This window comes from Cryptomeria japonica, chromosome 11, assembly GCF_030272615.1.
Source record: "Cryptomeria japonica chromosome 11, Sugi_1.0, whole genome shotgun sequence".
In the NCBI taxonomy this organism is placed as follows: domain Eukaryota; kingdom Viridiplantae; phylum Streptophyta; class Pinopsida; order Cupressales; family Cupressaceae; genus Cryptomeria; species Cryptomeria japonica.
Window position 1 is genome coordinate 277,858,005 of NC_081415.1, and position 17,051 is coordinate 277,875,055.

General features: G+C 33.9%; 1 protein-coding gene across 3 annotated transcripts in view; it reads right to left on the reverse strand.

Moving 5' to 3' along the window:
- The window catches only part of LOC131068570 (thiosulfate/3-mercaptopyruvate sulfurtransferase 2), a 210,158-nt gene that overhangs the window by 52,253 nt on the left and 140,854 nt on the right, over nucleotides 1-17,051 (reverse strand). For all 3 annotated transcript variants that reach the window (XM_058003796.2, XM_058003797.2, XM_058003798.2), the window contains one exon: nucleotides 2,014-2,072. In XM_058003796.2, the coding sequence (XP_057859779.2) occupies nucleotides 2,014-2,072 (59 nt within the window). The remainder of the gene's footprint in view (nucleotides 1-2,013; nucleotides 2,073-17,051) is intronic.

The following is a 17,051-nucleotide window of genomic DNA, read 5'->3' on the forward strand; positions in this document are numbered from 1 at the left end:
CAAAAGCCCAAGCAGCCCTACTAGATATAGAATTAGCAAAAAAAGAAGGGGTTAGAAACCTGCATTTAGAAGGAGATTCCTTAATCATAATTCAAGCAATTATAAATGGGGAAATAAATGCTTGGCATCTTCAAGGCCTCTTAACAGTAATATTAGAAGAAATTAATTATTTTGAAAAATTCAAAATCAGTCATATTAGAAGGGTGGTCAATCAAACAGCGGATAGTTTATCCAAATGGGCCTTGTCTTTTGATGCTGAAGGTATATTGAAAATGGATGGCTTTCAAGAATCATCACTTTTTGGTGAGATGACAAGTTAATGATTGGAGAGACGAATTAGAAGGAATGATGTCAAGCAGGACGACGTCAATTTCATATGAGACTCTATGTGTGGAACGGCCGAAGTGAATGTTCGCATGGGGGAAGCCCCGCAATCTCAATAAAAGCACATAAAGGAAAGCTCAAAGCGGCGGCAAATCGGGAAAGTAGCAATAATAATGATGAGCGACCCCTCGACACGCATGAAATAACATCAGTGTTTGGATTGTGCAAGTGGAGTTTAAATGTTTTTGACAGGGCTTTTGAAGAAAACGTGTGAATGCATTATCAGATGGTTAACATGCCATGCTCATAAATAGGGTAAATGCGGGGTTTAAATCAAGAGACGCAATGTTTGCAAGGACTGTGGAGAAATAAATTACGGTTAGAGTTTTAGAGTAGAGGCAGCTGTGAAGGAAAAAGGGTAAGGAGGAGCCGCCACCATGGAAGTGACATTTACAGTCACTACTAAAAAACAGCAAAAAGGATTTAAAGGGGTGGTGAGCAGGGATAGAATGGCAGGGCTCCTCCGTTTTAAAAAAGAGGAAATGATAAACACTGTGCTGAAGGTGGTTGGCCCATTTTTTATGGAGAATGTGGCGCGTTGGAAGGTAAACTTGGATATCATATCAATGGTGATAGCATGGGGCTTAGAACTTGGAGAAGACATTGACACAGTGAAATGGGCTGCAACATCAATTTTTGATGATGCTATGCTGGAAGGGCTCGATTCCATCCTGGAATGGGCAGTGCCTGGGGTAGGGTTTGATTACTCAGAAGGGTTTGCAGAGGCTAAAGACACTGAAGAGTTTGGACTGGTTCCCTTTGTTCGCTGGATAGGGAAGGCAGATAAGGAAGTTTATGTGCTGGAAAGGGCGGGAGCATGGGAGAACCTAAAGAGGTTGATTCAGCAGCATGAGATGGAAGAAAATGACCTGGTCAGAGCATGGCCAAAGGCTCCCCCTAAATGAAAGCGCTGAGGATTGAGGAAGCGAAGGATATTCCAAGGCAATTGGCTGCAGCAGAAGAATCTCAGCAGATATCCGACTGGAGGTTGATGAAGGCGAAGGGCTTGGTGGGTGTTTTTTTGTTAAGTAATGAAAGTTGTTTTTAAAGATCAAATAGGGATTATAAGAGTAACATTATCAATGTAAACCCGTTATGGGTCTGATTAGTAGAATTAGATATCAGTAATAGGATCATATATCATCCTATGGGTTTCGGGGGAGATGACTAGGTGTGTGGTTTTTTGTTATTTTAGTGGTGTTATGGTTGTAAATGCCCGATGTGTGAGGCTCTTGTAGGTTGTAAGTTTAAATATCAGGCTAACTGGACATATGAAAGCCTGAAATTTTGATGATGTATGAAAGATATTATATAATAAAATAAAATATTATTACCGACCAAAAAAAAAAATATTGTAAGCTTTATATTATTATTTGATAAATATGAAATTAATATTTAATAAATATAAATTATATATTAAATCTAGTTTATTATTATCATTAAGATTTTATTTAGTTCACTCTATTCATATATATATAGTTATTTATTATTAAATTTTATTTTAGAGCGGGCATTATCATGTTTTGATTGTTTAGATGGGGACATCACATATAGAAGATGATAGTCACTCTATATCTCGAGGAAGCAAAATATGGCAAAGAATACATACCAAGGATCAAAAAATAGTACCTGGGCTTGCCACGTGCATCAATGTGTTGGTATTTTCTTTCTTGTATATTCTGTCTCACCTATATTTAATTATGAATTGTTAGATTTAATGCATAAGGACACAGAAAACAACAAATATAGGCAAATATATAACACTCATAGCTACTTGCAGCTAAATTAGTATAATAAATACTTAGGCATGTATCTCAAGTATTTAAATCAACTCGGGTGCCACCATCTCTTTAATAGATCAAAAGTTTTTGAATGTGTGGTTCAATGGTTTCCACAGAAATAAATAAATAAAAATCCAAATCATTAATATATTTGCTCTTATAACTTGAGGCAATTAAGGAGGCCATAGACAAGTCCTTACTACATAACATTAACTTAAAATATTCCTAAAATGGTACACTAAAATACATATCAAGACGGGGCTGAATAAATCTTAATAACTTAATAGGAATCAAATTATAATATTTTCTCCCTCAAATTTCAAGTCTGTCTCTCTCATGTATTTGGGTGCATGCCCATGCATATATTGTCACATATCATCTACATGTACAAAGTTCAAAGTTCAAACAATCATTTGTAAAACATGCAATAATACATGGATTTATATTTGGAATTCTTGCATCTAGCACAAGAGTGATGAATAAACCCTCCCCTACATAGCATTGTATAATCAGTTCTGTTGTCTATTCATTTTTCATAAAAATAAATACATAAAATCATGGTGAATGAAACTCATAGACTATAGATCTTAAGCCAAAAATATTATCAATTACATGTACTGTACTAAAAATTTTGACTCACAAACTATTGCATTTTTCATTACAACATCAATTTATGATTACAGGGAGAATTAGATACAAGTGAGAAAATGTTGTTCAAGCTTCAAGAATATCATGAAAAAAATCTATATAAACAAACTCAACCTGTCCTCAGCACAAGATGCCAAACAATGATGGAAGATAGCATGTTAAGCTCCTCATCACGTGTTTTTTAAACAAAATAAAACATTGTGCAACTCATTCATTAGTTTTTGAGCTGCACATTAAATGGATTTATTGTTGAATAAGATCAGCTATACTGCCAAAGGAATTGGTATGTTAGGCAAAAGGCATTACGAACCCAATTTTTGGTTAAAGCAAAGCAAGAGTGTCTTCAATGTCGAATAAGATCGGCTATACAGCCAAAGGAATTGGCATGTTAGGTAAAGGCATTGTGAACCCAATTAAGGTTAAAGCAAAGGAAGAGTGTCTTCCAAAGAGAAAAATAACAAGATGCCAGTGCATCATAACACACACAAAGCAGGTACAAGCACCACCAAGCAATAGCCAAGAAAGAGCACAAAGTATCTCTGAAGAGAGGGAAGCATACCAAGCAGTAGCCAAGAAAGAGCACAAAGCAGTAGCACAGCCAATCAAGTTGTCAGGGAATGGAAAAAAAACTCTAAATGGAGTGAGGTGTTCCGATGAAAAAAGCCCAAAGAAAAGTGGTCAGGGAATCAAAAGCAACTCTAAATAGAGCATGTTGTTCTGATGAAGCAACCCCAGAGAGGAAGTTGTTTTTGAATGTTGAAAGAGGTAAGCTATCACCACCCTATATACCTTATGCAAGCTACAAAGCATTAGGACTGACCCACAAAGGTGTGCAAAGAAATCTTCGAGGTCTCCCATCAATTGATTTCATTCTAAAAGAAAAGAGCACTTGTCTTGTTTTTGCTTGGATCTTTGTTCATGTCATGGTGAGGGAAGAGAACATTATATAAACATTCATTAGAGGTGTGAAATCAGGAAACAGTAAAAGACCTCCAAATAATGAGGAAAAAGAAAAATGGCACCACATCTATAATAGGAAGGACAATTATTCAAAGAATCTAATTGTGCCCATTGCAATATCAATGGGCACATAAATGTTAACTGTTGCAAACTTAAACTTGAACTTCACCCCAAGAATCAAAAGGAAAGACAATCCAACAAGCATATATGGTATACAAGATCAAGGGGCCAGAAGTAGAGTTAAACTTAAATGCACAAGGATAGTCAGCATGCATCCTAATGAGAAGGTGAATTGTGGACAGTCACATTATCAAGAATGGATTAAGGTTTCCACATCGTTGCGAGAGCAATGTCCCTTGTATGCTGTATTTACAGTTACCAGAAGTTGTCCAAGAACCAGAGTTCACCTCCAAGAAGTGCAGTGGAACAAAGTTTAAAACTAAAATGCTTGGGCTAAAAATCAGAAATCCATCTTGAAATGGCAACAACAACAGGAACTATTTGCATGAGTCAAGTTTCAGAAGTTCTGTTTCTATGTTATTGGACTAAATTTTCCAAAAATTGCAGAGGTAAGCATTGTCAAACAGCATCCACCTTAGATCCAAGTGGGACCAGCTTAAAACCTCAAGGATAAAGAATTCAGCCCAAGAGAAGATCAACTGGTTGTGAAGAGTGTTTAGGCCCAACAGCAATGTCTACAATAAAAATGATGTTAATATATATTCCCATCCAATTTCCCTAGAGTGAACAAAATTCATCACCCACGAGATGTTTAACTAGTAACCAAGTTCTCTTTCTCATTACGTCGCGCATTTTGACATCACCTAATCCGTAGCTCTTCAGTTTTCTTTAATGGGACCACATGTGCAGACCATCACTCCCAAATCCAATTTCCCATTTTAGCATTGACGGCCTTTCATTCTGCTCGAGGTTCACCCAAGCTTCACCCTACACACTCCGAGGTGCCTAGGCCAACCCCAAGCTATCCTACCCGAAAACTAGAACCCATACCATTTTAATGCAATTTGTCAACCAAAAGTTAAGGAAATGATAACTTAGCTCACTTTAAGGTAAAGGAAGTGATGGAAGATGTCTCTAAACTAGCAATTGCACCTTGGTGTGCAATAGGTACACCGAAAAGTGTGGAAGGTAGGTTAGAAAAAAATTGGTCTATTTTTTACATACATTTGCACAACACATGAAGTGAATTAGTAGGCCATTTATAAAATGATGCTATTTGTGTAAAAACGGTCTCAATAGAGGAGTGATATCTTCAAATCAACTATGCATCCACTTAAAAGGATAGGAAGTTATATAAGAGATAGGTAGAGAAAAGTAGAGATATAAGGATAGAGAGATAAAAGGATAATGAGATAAAAGTAGAGGGAGAGATGGAGGAAGAAATGTGGAGATATATAAAGAGGTAAAGAGATATAGATATAGAGGTATAGGAAGACGAAGATGGGAATAGAGTGGGAGAGAGATAGGTCAATATATAGACAGAGAATGGGATAAATATAGATATAGATAGATGAGGAGGGATAGGAAAAGAGATAGGGAGATAGGGAGTGAGATAGAGAGATAGGGAGATAGAGGTAGACAAAGATATGAGTAGAAATATATAAGAGGAGTGAGAGAGAGATAGACATAGACATAGAGTAGGAAAGGTTGAGAAAGATGGAGTGATTAAGAGAGTGGAATGGATAGGTCAATTAATGCAGAGGGATGGATAGCCCAATCAGTAGAGAGGGATAGAGAGAGAGATAAAGAGATAGGGCGATAGAGGTAGAGAAATATAGATAGAAAGAGATAGAGAGAGGAGTGAGTGAGTAAATGAGAGATAGAAAGTAATAGAGAGAATATACGAAGTACAAGAGATGAAGTAGCTAAGGTAGAGATAATAAGAAATAGATAAAGAGAGAGAGGGAGCTAAAGATATAGGGGGCAAGAGTGAGAAATATTCTAAAAATAGAGACGCATAAAGAGACATAGAGGGGAAAAATAGATAGAGATAGAGATAGGGAGGGATAAACAACAAGTGTGTGTGTGTGTGTGTGTGAGAGAGACACAGAGAGAGAGAGAGGCGTAGAGAAATACGGAGATGAGAGAGAAGAAAAGAGAAATATAAAAAGGGAGTGATAGTGATGAAGGGAAAGAAAGGGAGAATTATGAATATAAAGAGGGAGAGATGTGGATAAAAAGGAGAGATAAAGATATAGATATCATGTGGGAATGATAGAGAGGGTTTGAACGAGATAAATATATAAACAAGAAGAGATGGAAGTGGAGAGGAAGAGGGATTTGAAATAATAAGATATAGATAAGGAGGGGCAAGGAGAGTGAGAGAGATAGAAGGCGAGAAAGATTAGTAATAGAGAAATGTCTAGGGAGATAGGTAGAGAGATAGAGTGGGGAAAGATAGATATAAATAGAGATATGCATGGAGAAACAACAAGAGTATGTGTGCATATAAGCAAGTGAAATATGGTGGGAGAGATGGAGGGGGAATGAGAGAAATAGGGAGATGAGAGAGATAGAAAAAGAGAGACTGATAGGGGACGGAAAGAGAAAGGAAGAGAAAAGGAGACATGAATAGAAAGAGAGAGATGTAGGGATAGGAAGGAGAGATACAGAGATGATATAAGGTGGGAAATACAGAGTGGGTATAAGAAAAATAAATATGTAGAGGGGGAGATCAAAGGAGAGAGTAAGAGGGAATAAGTGAGAGATAAAGAAGGTGATAAAGACAAGTAATAAAGATAGAAGAGAGATAGAGTGTAATGTCCCCTTTCTAAAATAAGATTTAATATTAAATAGTAATAATATATTTAAATAAAATAAAAATAAAAATATAATTTAAATTAAAATGTAACATAATTAAAATATGAATGGTCAAAAGACATGAAATAGAGATTTCTAAATTGCAGTTGATCATCGTATATATGAACTTATAGAGTCTAGTTTTAAGGACATATCCAGATAAATAAATAAATAGACAAATATATATATATATATATATATATATATATATATATATATAACAGCTGTGTAAAGTCGCTGCTGTGAAATTAATTATATTCCATGACATTTACCCAGTAAACAATATATTACTACAACATGATTCATTTGAGACCATTATATCCAATCGCTGCAGAGTGGTATCAATTGGTATAGGAGACAATGTCTGACACGGTTTCTGACACAAGAAAGTTGTCTGGCTTTTCCTCTACACTGCAATACATAATACGTGAAGCCTTATCAGCATTTATCTGGAGTCCAATTAAGACATCGCTAGCAGTTAACTAAAATTAAATGGCAGCGATCAGTCAAAAAGGGCAAATAAGTGGTCAAGACGTAAACAACGATAATGGCTAGTCAAACAAATAATAATTAAGTACTCTAAAATGGTGCGATTCTAGGATTGATGTAACACACAGTTTGATTAAGAAAATATATTATGTATGATGACTAATTCAGAAATAATAAAGTACTTTATTATATCCAAAAGGTGCGATTTAAAAAATAAAAGAGTTGCGACTCTCCCATCATGAAGGATAAATAGGGGAGAGATTCATTTGGGGAGGGGAAGGGGAAAAAAAAAAAGAGGAGACGGGAGGACGTGAACCAGGAACTGCGGACTCCCATTTGAAGACGACAGCCACAATGGGAACTTCGACAGCAGGTTGCGATCTGCGTACAGGTAAGGGGTCACAGAATGTAGATATAAATCAGTAATAAATATTTTAATATATGTATTAATGAATATAAATAATGAATAGTTTAATATATATATTAATAAATATAAATAATGAATACTTTAATATATATATAAATGAATATGAATAATGAATAGTTTAATATATATATTAATAAATATAAATAATGAATACTTTAATATATATATTAATGAATATGAATAATGAATAGTTTAATATATATATTAATGAATATGAATAATGAATACTTTAATATATATATTAATAAATATAAATGATGAATATTTTAATATATATATTAATGAATATAAATGATGAATAGTTTAATATATATATTAATGAATATAAATGATGAATAGTTTAATATATATGTTAATGAATAGAAATGATGAACAATTTTAATACATATGTTAATGAAAAGTTCTTAGAAGTTAATAAACATGTATAAACATAAGTAATAAATACATATCAATGAATAGTAGGAATATACGTTAAGAAATAAATGTGAATATTGGATAATGAACATTTTTATGAATATATGTTAGGGAATACATGTTAAATCAGGAATATGTAAATGTGGATTATGGAATGGAAAATAGTAATAAAATGCAAAAATGTATTATAAATGTAATCACATGTTGGAGGCTATAGGGAGGAAACTCCCTTAGTCTAAGGAAGGGATTATGATAATCCCTAGGGCAGTATATATACTGAATACCTATATGCATATGTATGGCTTGGTTGACTAAGTTCACCAAGAAGAGACGGATCTGGCCGGTCCCCTCTGAGGACTTGGATGATGGAGGCATCACCCAAGGCAAGGAATAGACTAGGGTCTTCCTTGGATGGCTTGGGTGTAAGAGGTTACACCCAAGACAGGATTCGAACTCATCTTCAATTTCCAAGAGGGCTTGGAACCAAGGGGTTCCAAGAAGGCGAGCTTCAGGACCGCCTAAGGACATACTTTCGTATGGCATTCGTATCCTTTTTTATTAGATGAAAATTATGATTATGTAATTAAGAATTTTAAAGTTAGATTGCAAGTTAAATTAAGTTATATATATGTGTGTGTGTGTGTGTGTGTCTGTGTTGTATTCTAACAATCTGTTTTGCAGGATAGTGATCTCTAACTAGTAGGGACATTACAATGGTATCAGAGCATGATCCTGCCATCCTGCAGGGTAAAGAATCTAGAGATGAATCAATGGATCATTCTAGACAAGGAAAAAGAATCTAACAATATGTGTATTCGCATGTATGCTCCGTGTATGTAGATATCTATGTGTATGCTTCGTGTTTCCAAGTGTATGCTCTGTGTTTGTACAAGTGTATACTTTATGCATTCACATGCATGCTAAATATTTTTTGTGATCCTCTTATGGGAAAGGGCTTGAAGAGTAAGTGATGGGTCACGAGGGGCTCGTAAGTAACCTAAAAGCAAGTACTTACAATTGAAGAGTCAAGTCACCCCCTTACGTCTTCCCCCCCATCCTATAAGAAGGAATGCATAAAGATTGAATGTATAAAACCCATCACGACTTTCCCTCCCAAACTTAACATGCTTATATTATTAATGATGTAGTTGCTTAATTCTTACAATGGAATATATATATATATACTAAGGATTAGTGTCAAAAACCCTCATAATAAATTTAAGATGCTTGTGGGCAAGCATCTCCAAGGAGAGGAGACTGTGATGTCCCCACTTAGAAATATAATAATAAATACTGATAATAAAATTGAAATACAAAAGAATAAACCTAAAAATTAAATAAATATCAATACACTTATTTAATATTGATTAATCCTCCATTTATTATTATCAACAATCTATTATTGAATAATGAAGAATAGTTTATATCTATAATAATAAATTATTAAATAAAATATTAATTTGCAATTAATATTAATTACTATTAAATAATTATTAAAGAAACACAGTGGCACATTTGTTTAAATTACAAACCTTGCAATTCATAAATCTGGGTCATTGGATTCAAATTTGCAAGTTGAGATGATATCAAAGTAATGCGGCAGAAGCTACTCATTTGAAATTGGTATTGCTTGAGGGCAAGCAATTTTGGGAAGGGTGGATTGTAATGTCCCCTTTCTAAAATAAGATTCAATATTAAATAGTAATAATATATTTAAATAAAATAAAAATAAAAATATAATTTAAATTAAAATGTAACATAATTAAAATATGAATGGTCAAAAGACATGAAATAGAGATTTTTAAATTGCAGTTGATCATCGTATATATGAACTTATAGAGTCTAGTTTTAAGGACATATCCAGATAAATAAATAAATAGACAAATATATATATATATATATATAACAGCTGTGTAAAGTCGCTGCTGTGAAATTAATTATATTCCATGACATTTACCCAGTAAACAATATATTACTACAACATGATTCATTTGAGACCATTATATCCAATCACTGCAGAGTGGTATCAATTGGTATAGGAGACAATGTCTGACACGGTTTCTGACACAAGAAAGTTGTCTGACTTTTCCCCTAAACTGCAATACATAATACGTGAAGCCTTATCAACATTTATCTTGAGTCCAATTAAGACATCGCTAGCAGTTAATTAAAATTAAATGGCAGCGATCAGTCAAAAAGGGTAAATAAGTGGTCAAGACGTAAACAACGATAATGGCTAGTCAAACAAATAATAATTAAGTACTCTAAAATGGTGTGATTCTAGGATTGATGTAACACACAGTTTGATTAAGAAAATATATTATGTATGATGATTAATTCAGAAATAATAAAGTACTTTATTATATCCAAAAGGTGCGATCTAGAAAATAAAAGAGTTGAGACTCTCCCATCATGAAGCATAAATAGGGGAGAGATTTTTTAAAAGAGTTGAGACTCTCCCATCACGAAGGATAAATAGGGGAGAGATTCATTTGGGGAGGGGAAGGGGAAAAAAAAAAAGAGGAGACGGGAGGACGGGAACCAGGAACTACAGACTCCCATTTGAAGACGACAACCACAGTGGGAACTTCGACAACAGGTTGCGATCTGCGAACAGGTAAGGGGTCACAGAATGTAGATATAAATAAGTAATAAATATTTTAATATATGTATTAATGAATATAAATAATGAATGCTTTAATATATATATTAATGAATATAAATAATCAATAGTTTAATATATATATTAATAAATATAAATAATGAATACTTTAATATATATATATTAATGAATATGAATAATGAATAGTTTAATATATATATTAATAAATATAAATGATGAATATTTTAATATATATATTAATGAATATAAATAATGAATAGTTTAAAATATATATATTAATGAATAGAAATAATGAACAATTTTAATACATATGTTAATGAAAAGTTCTTAGATGTTAATAAACATGTATAAACATAAGTAATAAATACATATCAATGAATAGTAGGAATATACGTTAAGAAATAAATGTGAATATTGGATAATGAACATTTTTATGAATATATGTTAGGGAATACATGTTAAATCAGGAATATGTAAATGTGGATTATGGAATGGAAAATAGTAATAAAATGCAAAAATGTATTATAAATGTAATCACATGTTGGAGGCTATAGGGAGGAAACTCCCTTAGACTAAGGAAGGGATTATGATAATCCCTAGGGCAGTATATATACTGAATACCTATATGCATATGTATGGCTTGCTTGACTAAGTTCAACAAGAAGAGACGGATCTGGCCGGTCCCCTCTGAGGACTTGGATGATGGAGGCATCACCCAAGGCAAGGAATAGACTAGGGTCTTCCTTGGATGGCTTGGGTGTAAGAGGTTACACCCAAGACAGGATTCGAACTCATCTTCAATTTCCTGGAAGGCTTGGAACCAAGGGGTTCCAAGAAGGCGAGCTTCACGGCCGCCTAAGGACATACTTTCGTATGGCATTCGTATCCTTTTTTATTAGATGAAAATTATGATTATGTAATTAAGAATTTTAAAGTTAGATGGCAAGTTAAATTAAGTTATATATATATATATGTTGTATTCTAACAATCTATTTTGCAGGATAGTGATCTCTAACTAGTAGGGACATTACATAAAGAAAGGGGGAAAGATAGAGATAGGGAGTGTGTGAGAGAGAGATAGAGAGGGAGAGAGAGATATAACTAGATAGAAGAAGAGAGAGAGAGAGAGAGAGACAGAGACAGAGACAGAGACTACCTTTCTTTGATGAATTTCTTAAATTCTAAGGTATCATAAAAAAATGGTAGAACAATTTTAACCTCTACAAAATCAATTTCACTACTTTGTTATTGGTCACTTCGTCCAATTTCTTCAATGTGGACATTGCTAATGTGTCTTGCTCATCTTTGATTATACATCCCTCTCTTGATATTCTTGAATCACCTTTCAAAGTTCCATCAAATTTAGTTTGAACCATCTATGTCTTGAAATATTCCATTAGTCTTCTTTCATTAATATAACACAAGTTAACTCTATTAGGCCCATTATAGGAACAAGTTATATGTTATTTGTTTTTTCTTTATTTTCTAATAAACATTAGGCCATTATTGAAAATAATCACATATATTTAAGATATTAAGAAAATAATAAATAATGTCTAAAAATTCTTTAAAATAACCTTACATTTTATATTGATGTCTTTATTTAGTAAAAGAAAAAAATAATTTATTCATGTGCAATCTAAAACAATATTATAGATTCTCCTATTATAATGATATAAATATAAATTAAAACTAAAACATAGCCACCATATTTTTTTAAATAACTAGAAATATATAATTTTTTTAAATAATGAAATAATTATTATATATTTTAATTTATATAATGTAAATTATTAAATGTATTTTAAAAATATTATTATATTGATAAATAAGATATTTTTCATAGCAAATCAAATTATGATTTTACATAGCAATATCATAATATTATTATAAAATTATCTATTTTTATATTAGATATATTAAATATTTAACACATTTATTATTTAATTGTATAATTTAAATATGATGTATAATTGATTTATAATATCTTTCAATATGATATTATATACATTAATTCATTGAAAAGGACAAAATCAAACAAAAAGAAGAATTAATCAATTTAGACGAAAATTATTTATAAATTAAAGAGAAGTTTTTAAAAATTGGAAAACTCATATGAATTGAAAAGAAATAGGTAAAAGAAATTAATTTACTTATAAATTTAAAAAAGTTCATTGAGAATAAATGAAAGTATAAAGGAGCAGTGCAATTCATGAATAAACTAAAATAATACGGCTAAGAATATAATGCAAGGAGCAGATGATAAAAGATAGGCTGCACACAAAACAGCACTGTAGAAGAGGTCAAAGGCAAAATATTCTGCGAGTGGTTAGGAACCACTCGTACTTATTACAATTGTAATTAATTATAAATATTTAAATTGTATTCTAATTATTAAACAATTCTTCTAATATAATAAAAACTGTGTAACTGTGTATTAAAAACATATAATAATTTAAAAACAATTCAACTAAACCCCACACAAGGACAAAAAGCAGCATTGATATGTTGACATCCCTTTACTCATTGTTCGTTGTGCCCAGTATTAGTACTTGTCATTAATCATATAGGTATGTGTGAGCCCCCAAATATAATCAAGTTTTGGTTTAAAATAAATATATTTACTAGGAGAAAGGACCCAGTAGTTGAGCATGTACCAATTGTTGTGAGGGTTGTTGATACCTTTTGTTCCAAAAATTGAACAAATAAAACCTATTGTTTGAAACAAAAAATATCAATTTTTGTTAGGAAATGTACCAACAGTTGTTAGGAAATGTACCAATAGTTGTTAAGAAATGTACTAATATTGTAAAAAGTAACCAATCAGGTGATGCCATATCAGCTGCACAACTATTGGGGTCTCTTTTGCACGCCTATTGGTCTCACTTTTTTGGGGGGCTGTTTTGGACACCTTGGCAAAAAGCATGCTGATGTGGCCCTGAAATCTTAGTTATAAGCAGGGGACTTGCCAAGTAAGCTGCTGTAAAAAAATCGAAGTGATTTGAAATTTCCAAGAAAGATTTTGAGAAGTGCAAAGTTAGGGTGCACAACTACTAGGTCCTTTCTCCTATCCCCACGTTTTTCTGCACATGAAACCGTAAAAGTACTATCTGACATTAACAGTGCGATAGGTAAAGGCAGGCGATGGCAGCGGTTTTCAGGGGAGCATGTGAGATTGGTTTCCCTCCGACGTTTTTGCCACAGGAAAAATAAAATCGATGAAAAAAATGATCCAACGGTTATTCTCATCTCAATTGTCTTGCACGTCTCTCAGGGAACATAAATCGTTGATTTGAAATATTAGCTCATCCATTTCAAATAAAGAGACGCCTTTGGCATAATAATGGAAATTCATTGATACAATCTGCTTAATTCAACTGCACATTCGTCCAAGGCTTTGAGTCACATTAATATAAATTTCCCAAGAATGTCAATAATAAGGTGTATTTAATGGAGTTTTGGCATCAAGGAATTAGCCATGTTGAACTTTCAGTTATATGAGAAGAGACTACTCTTCCAAGGGATTCACTTAATAAACCAATGGCATACCTTTGATTTTATCTTTATCTCTCAAATTTATGTTTTTGGATATCCCCTCTAATACACTAATATAAATAAAATACCTCGCTATTTTCACAAAGTATCCAATGTACCTAGTTTTTGCTACATTTTTATATTCCCTTATTATTTATACCGTATCATCCAAAGACACTACCCACACCTATATCTGACTCAAACAGTTTTGATTGTGATCCCACACAAGAATATTAGCCTACAGAAAGCTTTGATTTAAAAGCACTTAACCATCTCAACCTCCGAACACTTGCCTCACCAACTCTAACACTGAATTCCTCTATTAACAAATATTTCAATAATATTAATCTAAATCATAACGCAAAAGTTTAAGAGATACCTAATGATTGTTTTGGCTAGGATCCTAGCATTAACAAAAGGTGTCTAATGACTGATTTTAGGAAACTTGGGTAGGGATGTATTGTGCTTGCACGACCTTAGTGTGACCATTGTTTCCTTTGTTAACTAGATTCTAGTTGGGATTAAGTAGGCTCTCTAACACAATACAAGATTGAGGTGTAGAAAAAGACAACTACATGAACCTCACAAGATGAATAAAGTGAATGGTATTTCCTCTAATTGACCTATGTAATGTAATATGTAGAGGATTAGGAATGCCACTTATAAACACCCCATCCCCTTCTATGCATGTTTCCCAAGCCCCAATACCTACCAATTTCACATTAATTAAATTATCCCCTTTCCCCAATACTGAAGCAATATATTGGGTCACATTTTGGTTATTTAGAAAACCACAATATGTATGCATGCATTAAAATATTACTTTAGAGGTGAATCTCTAGAGACTATCCTTCGATTGAAAAGGAATAATGGAGAAATGAATTGGTAAACACTATAATCATGTTCCATATATTGAAGATTTCTGGGCTGATTGTGTGTACAATTAAAAGTAAGGTAATGAGATCATTCTCCAATTGACTTACGACAACAAGAAGTTTTTGCAATCCATAAGGTCCCAAAAGACCTCATTGGGGACAAGACTAATATCCAATATCCATCCTATGAGGTGAGGCAACTTCATCTACAATCAAAGCCCAAGATAGATTAGTATCTAAAATAATCAACTTGAAAAGATGATAGAACACAAGTTGTAGTGGCAAGGACTACATATTAGTTAAAAAAAAGATGGCTGAAAGAAAGAAAAGCGAGAGGAAGACTATGGGAGAAAGACAAAGCAAATGCTAAGGAACTTCAAAAGTCCCTCATAAGTAGTGAGCTCTAGTAGCCAACAAGTCTCTATAGCTTGATAAGTCTCTAAAAACTCGGGAGATGTAGAACATAATTGAGTTGATGAAGAGAGATGAAAGTACACCTGCCTTGACTCCAGAGGGGAGGATCATGATAAGCATCATGGAACACCTATTGTGATAAGCTTGTTGAAGTGGCAAGGACTACATATTAGTTAAAAAAAAGATGGCTGAAAGAAAGAAAAGCGAGAGGAAGACTATGGGAGAAAGACAAAGCAAATGCTAAGGAACTTCAAAAGTCCCTCAAAAGTAGTGAGCTCTAGTAGCCAACAAGTCTCTATAGCTTGATAACTCTCTAAAAACTCGGGAGATGTAGAACACATTTGAGTTGATCAAGAGAGATGAAAGTACACCTGCCTTGACTCCAAAGGGGAGGATCACGATAAGCATTGTGGAACACCTATTGTGATATGCTTGTTGATGGTCAAACTCTAGATTATAGTTTGCATTCCCAAAATTTGGGAAACCACAAATTTTCAAATTTGGAAAACTTGACAACTTAAAAAATATAAATCGATTCTCAACTACTCATATACACAAAAAAATCTTCACTCAACACATAAAAATCATAGGACTTCACAACATTATAGAGGAGTGCCCTAATCAAGAATACAAACCAAACCATTTGACCAGATCATAGTTTTAAAACTTGTGGACTCGCCACGGACTCGCAAGTCCATGGGAGCCACGAGTCGACTCGCCAAGGACTTGCGAGGCGAGTCCATTTGAAAGACTCATGAGCCTTTTGAAAGGACTCGCGCGAGTCTTTTGCACGGACTCGCGAGTCTTTCAGATGGACTCGCGTGACCCAGAAAAACCATCAAGCAAGCTTTAAAAATGAGATTTTTTTTTTCCTTCATTTGGCGTAACTCCCCCCCTTTTTGACTTTTTTGGGGGTTAAGGGGTAACCCTAATTGGACGTGGGCCAATAGAAAAATAACACCCGACGCCTTTATAAAATAATAAAAGTATTTTTGGCCTCGCGGGGCGCTGCCCCTCGACCCTGCCCTGTATCACAACAGGGAGCGCGCAAGGGGCGCTGCCCCTTGACCCCAACTTGGGGGTGTGTTGTGACCATTTCACACATCGCCCCATTAGAATGGGGACCCCCTCTTTTTGCCTTAGGTTTTGTTTTCTCTTTGCTTGTTTTTCTCTCTGCTTTTAGGGTTTTGAGTGAGTGAGTGGTTTGCCTGGGTTGGCTAGATTAGGGCTAATCTTTAGAAGCTCATTTTAGGGTTTCTTTCAAGCTAAGTCTAGCCTAATTTTGGGGAGTTGTTAGCCGTCTGCCTGAAACCTCAAGTTTACTAGAACGAAGCATGCCTTTCAGGAGAGTCAAGTTGGTTATATCAAGGAACAGGGAGAATAGGTCTCAGGATAGGTCTAGATTGAGGGTTTTCTTGTCAGAGTCCTGCTTGTTTCCCTGTCTGAGTTAGTTGAGCAGAGTCAGTGAAGAAAAGGAGTAGGTTTGATCAAGTTTGATGGAGGATGAAGCAAATTAAGGTAAGACTTGGCCTGAAAGGGAAATTTCGCCCTTGACCCTTCCAGAGGGTCCAGGGTGAAAATCATTGTAAAGCTCTTTTTCTCCTCATTTTTGACTAAGTGATACTTTCTAAGGCATGTTTGGAGGTGAATTGATATGTTTTGCCCGGAGATGGAATTAATGG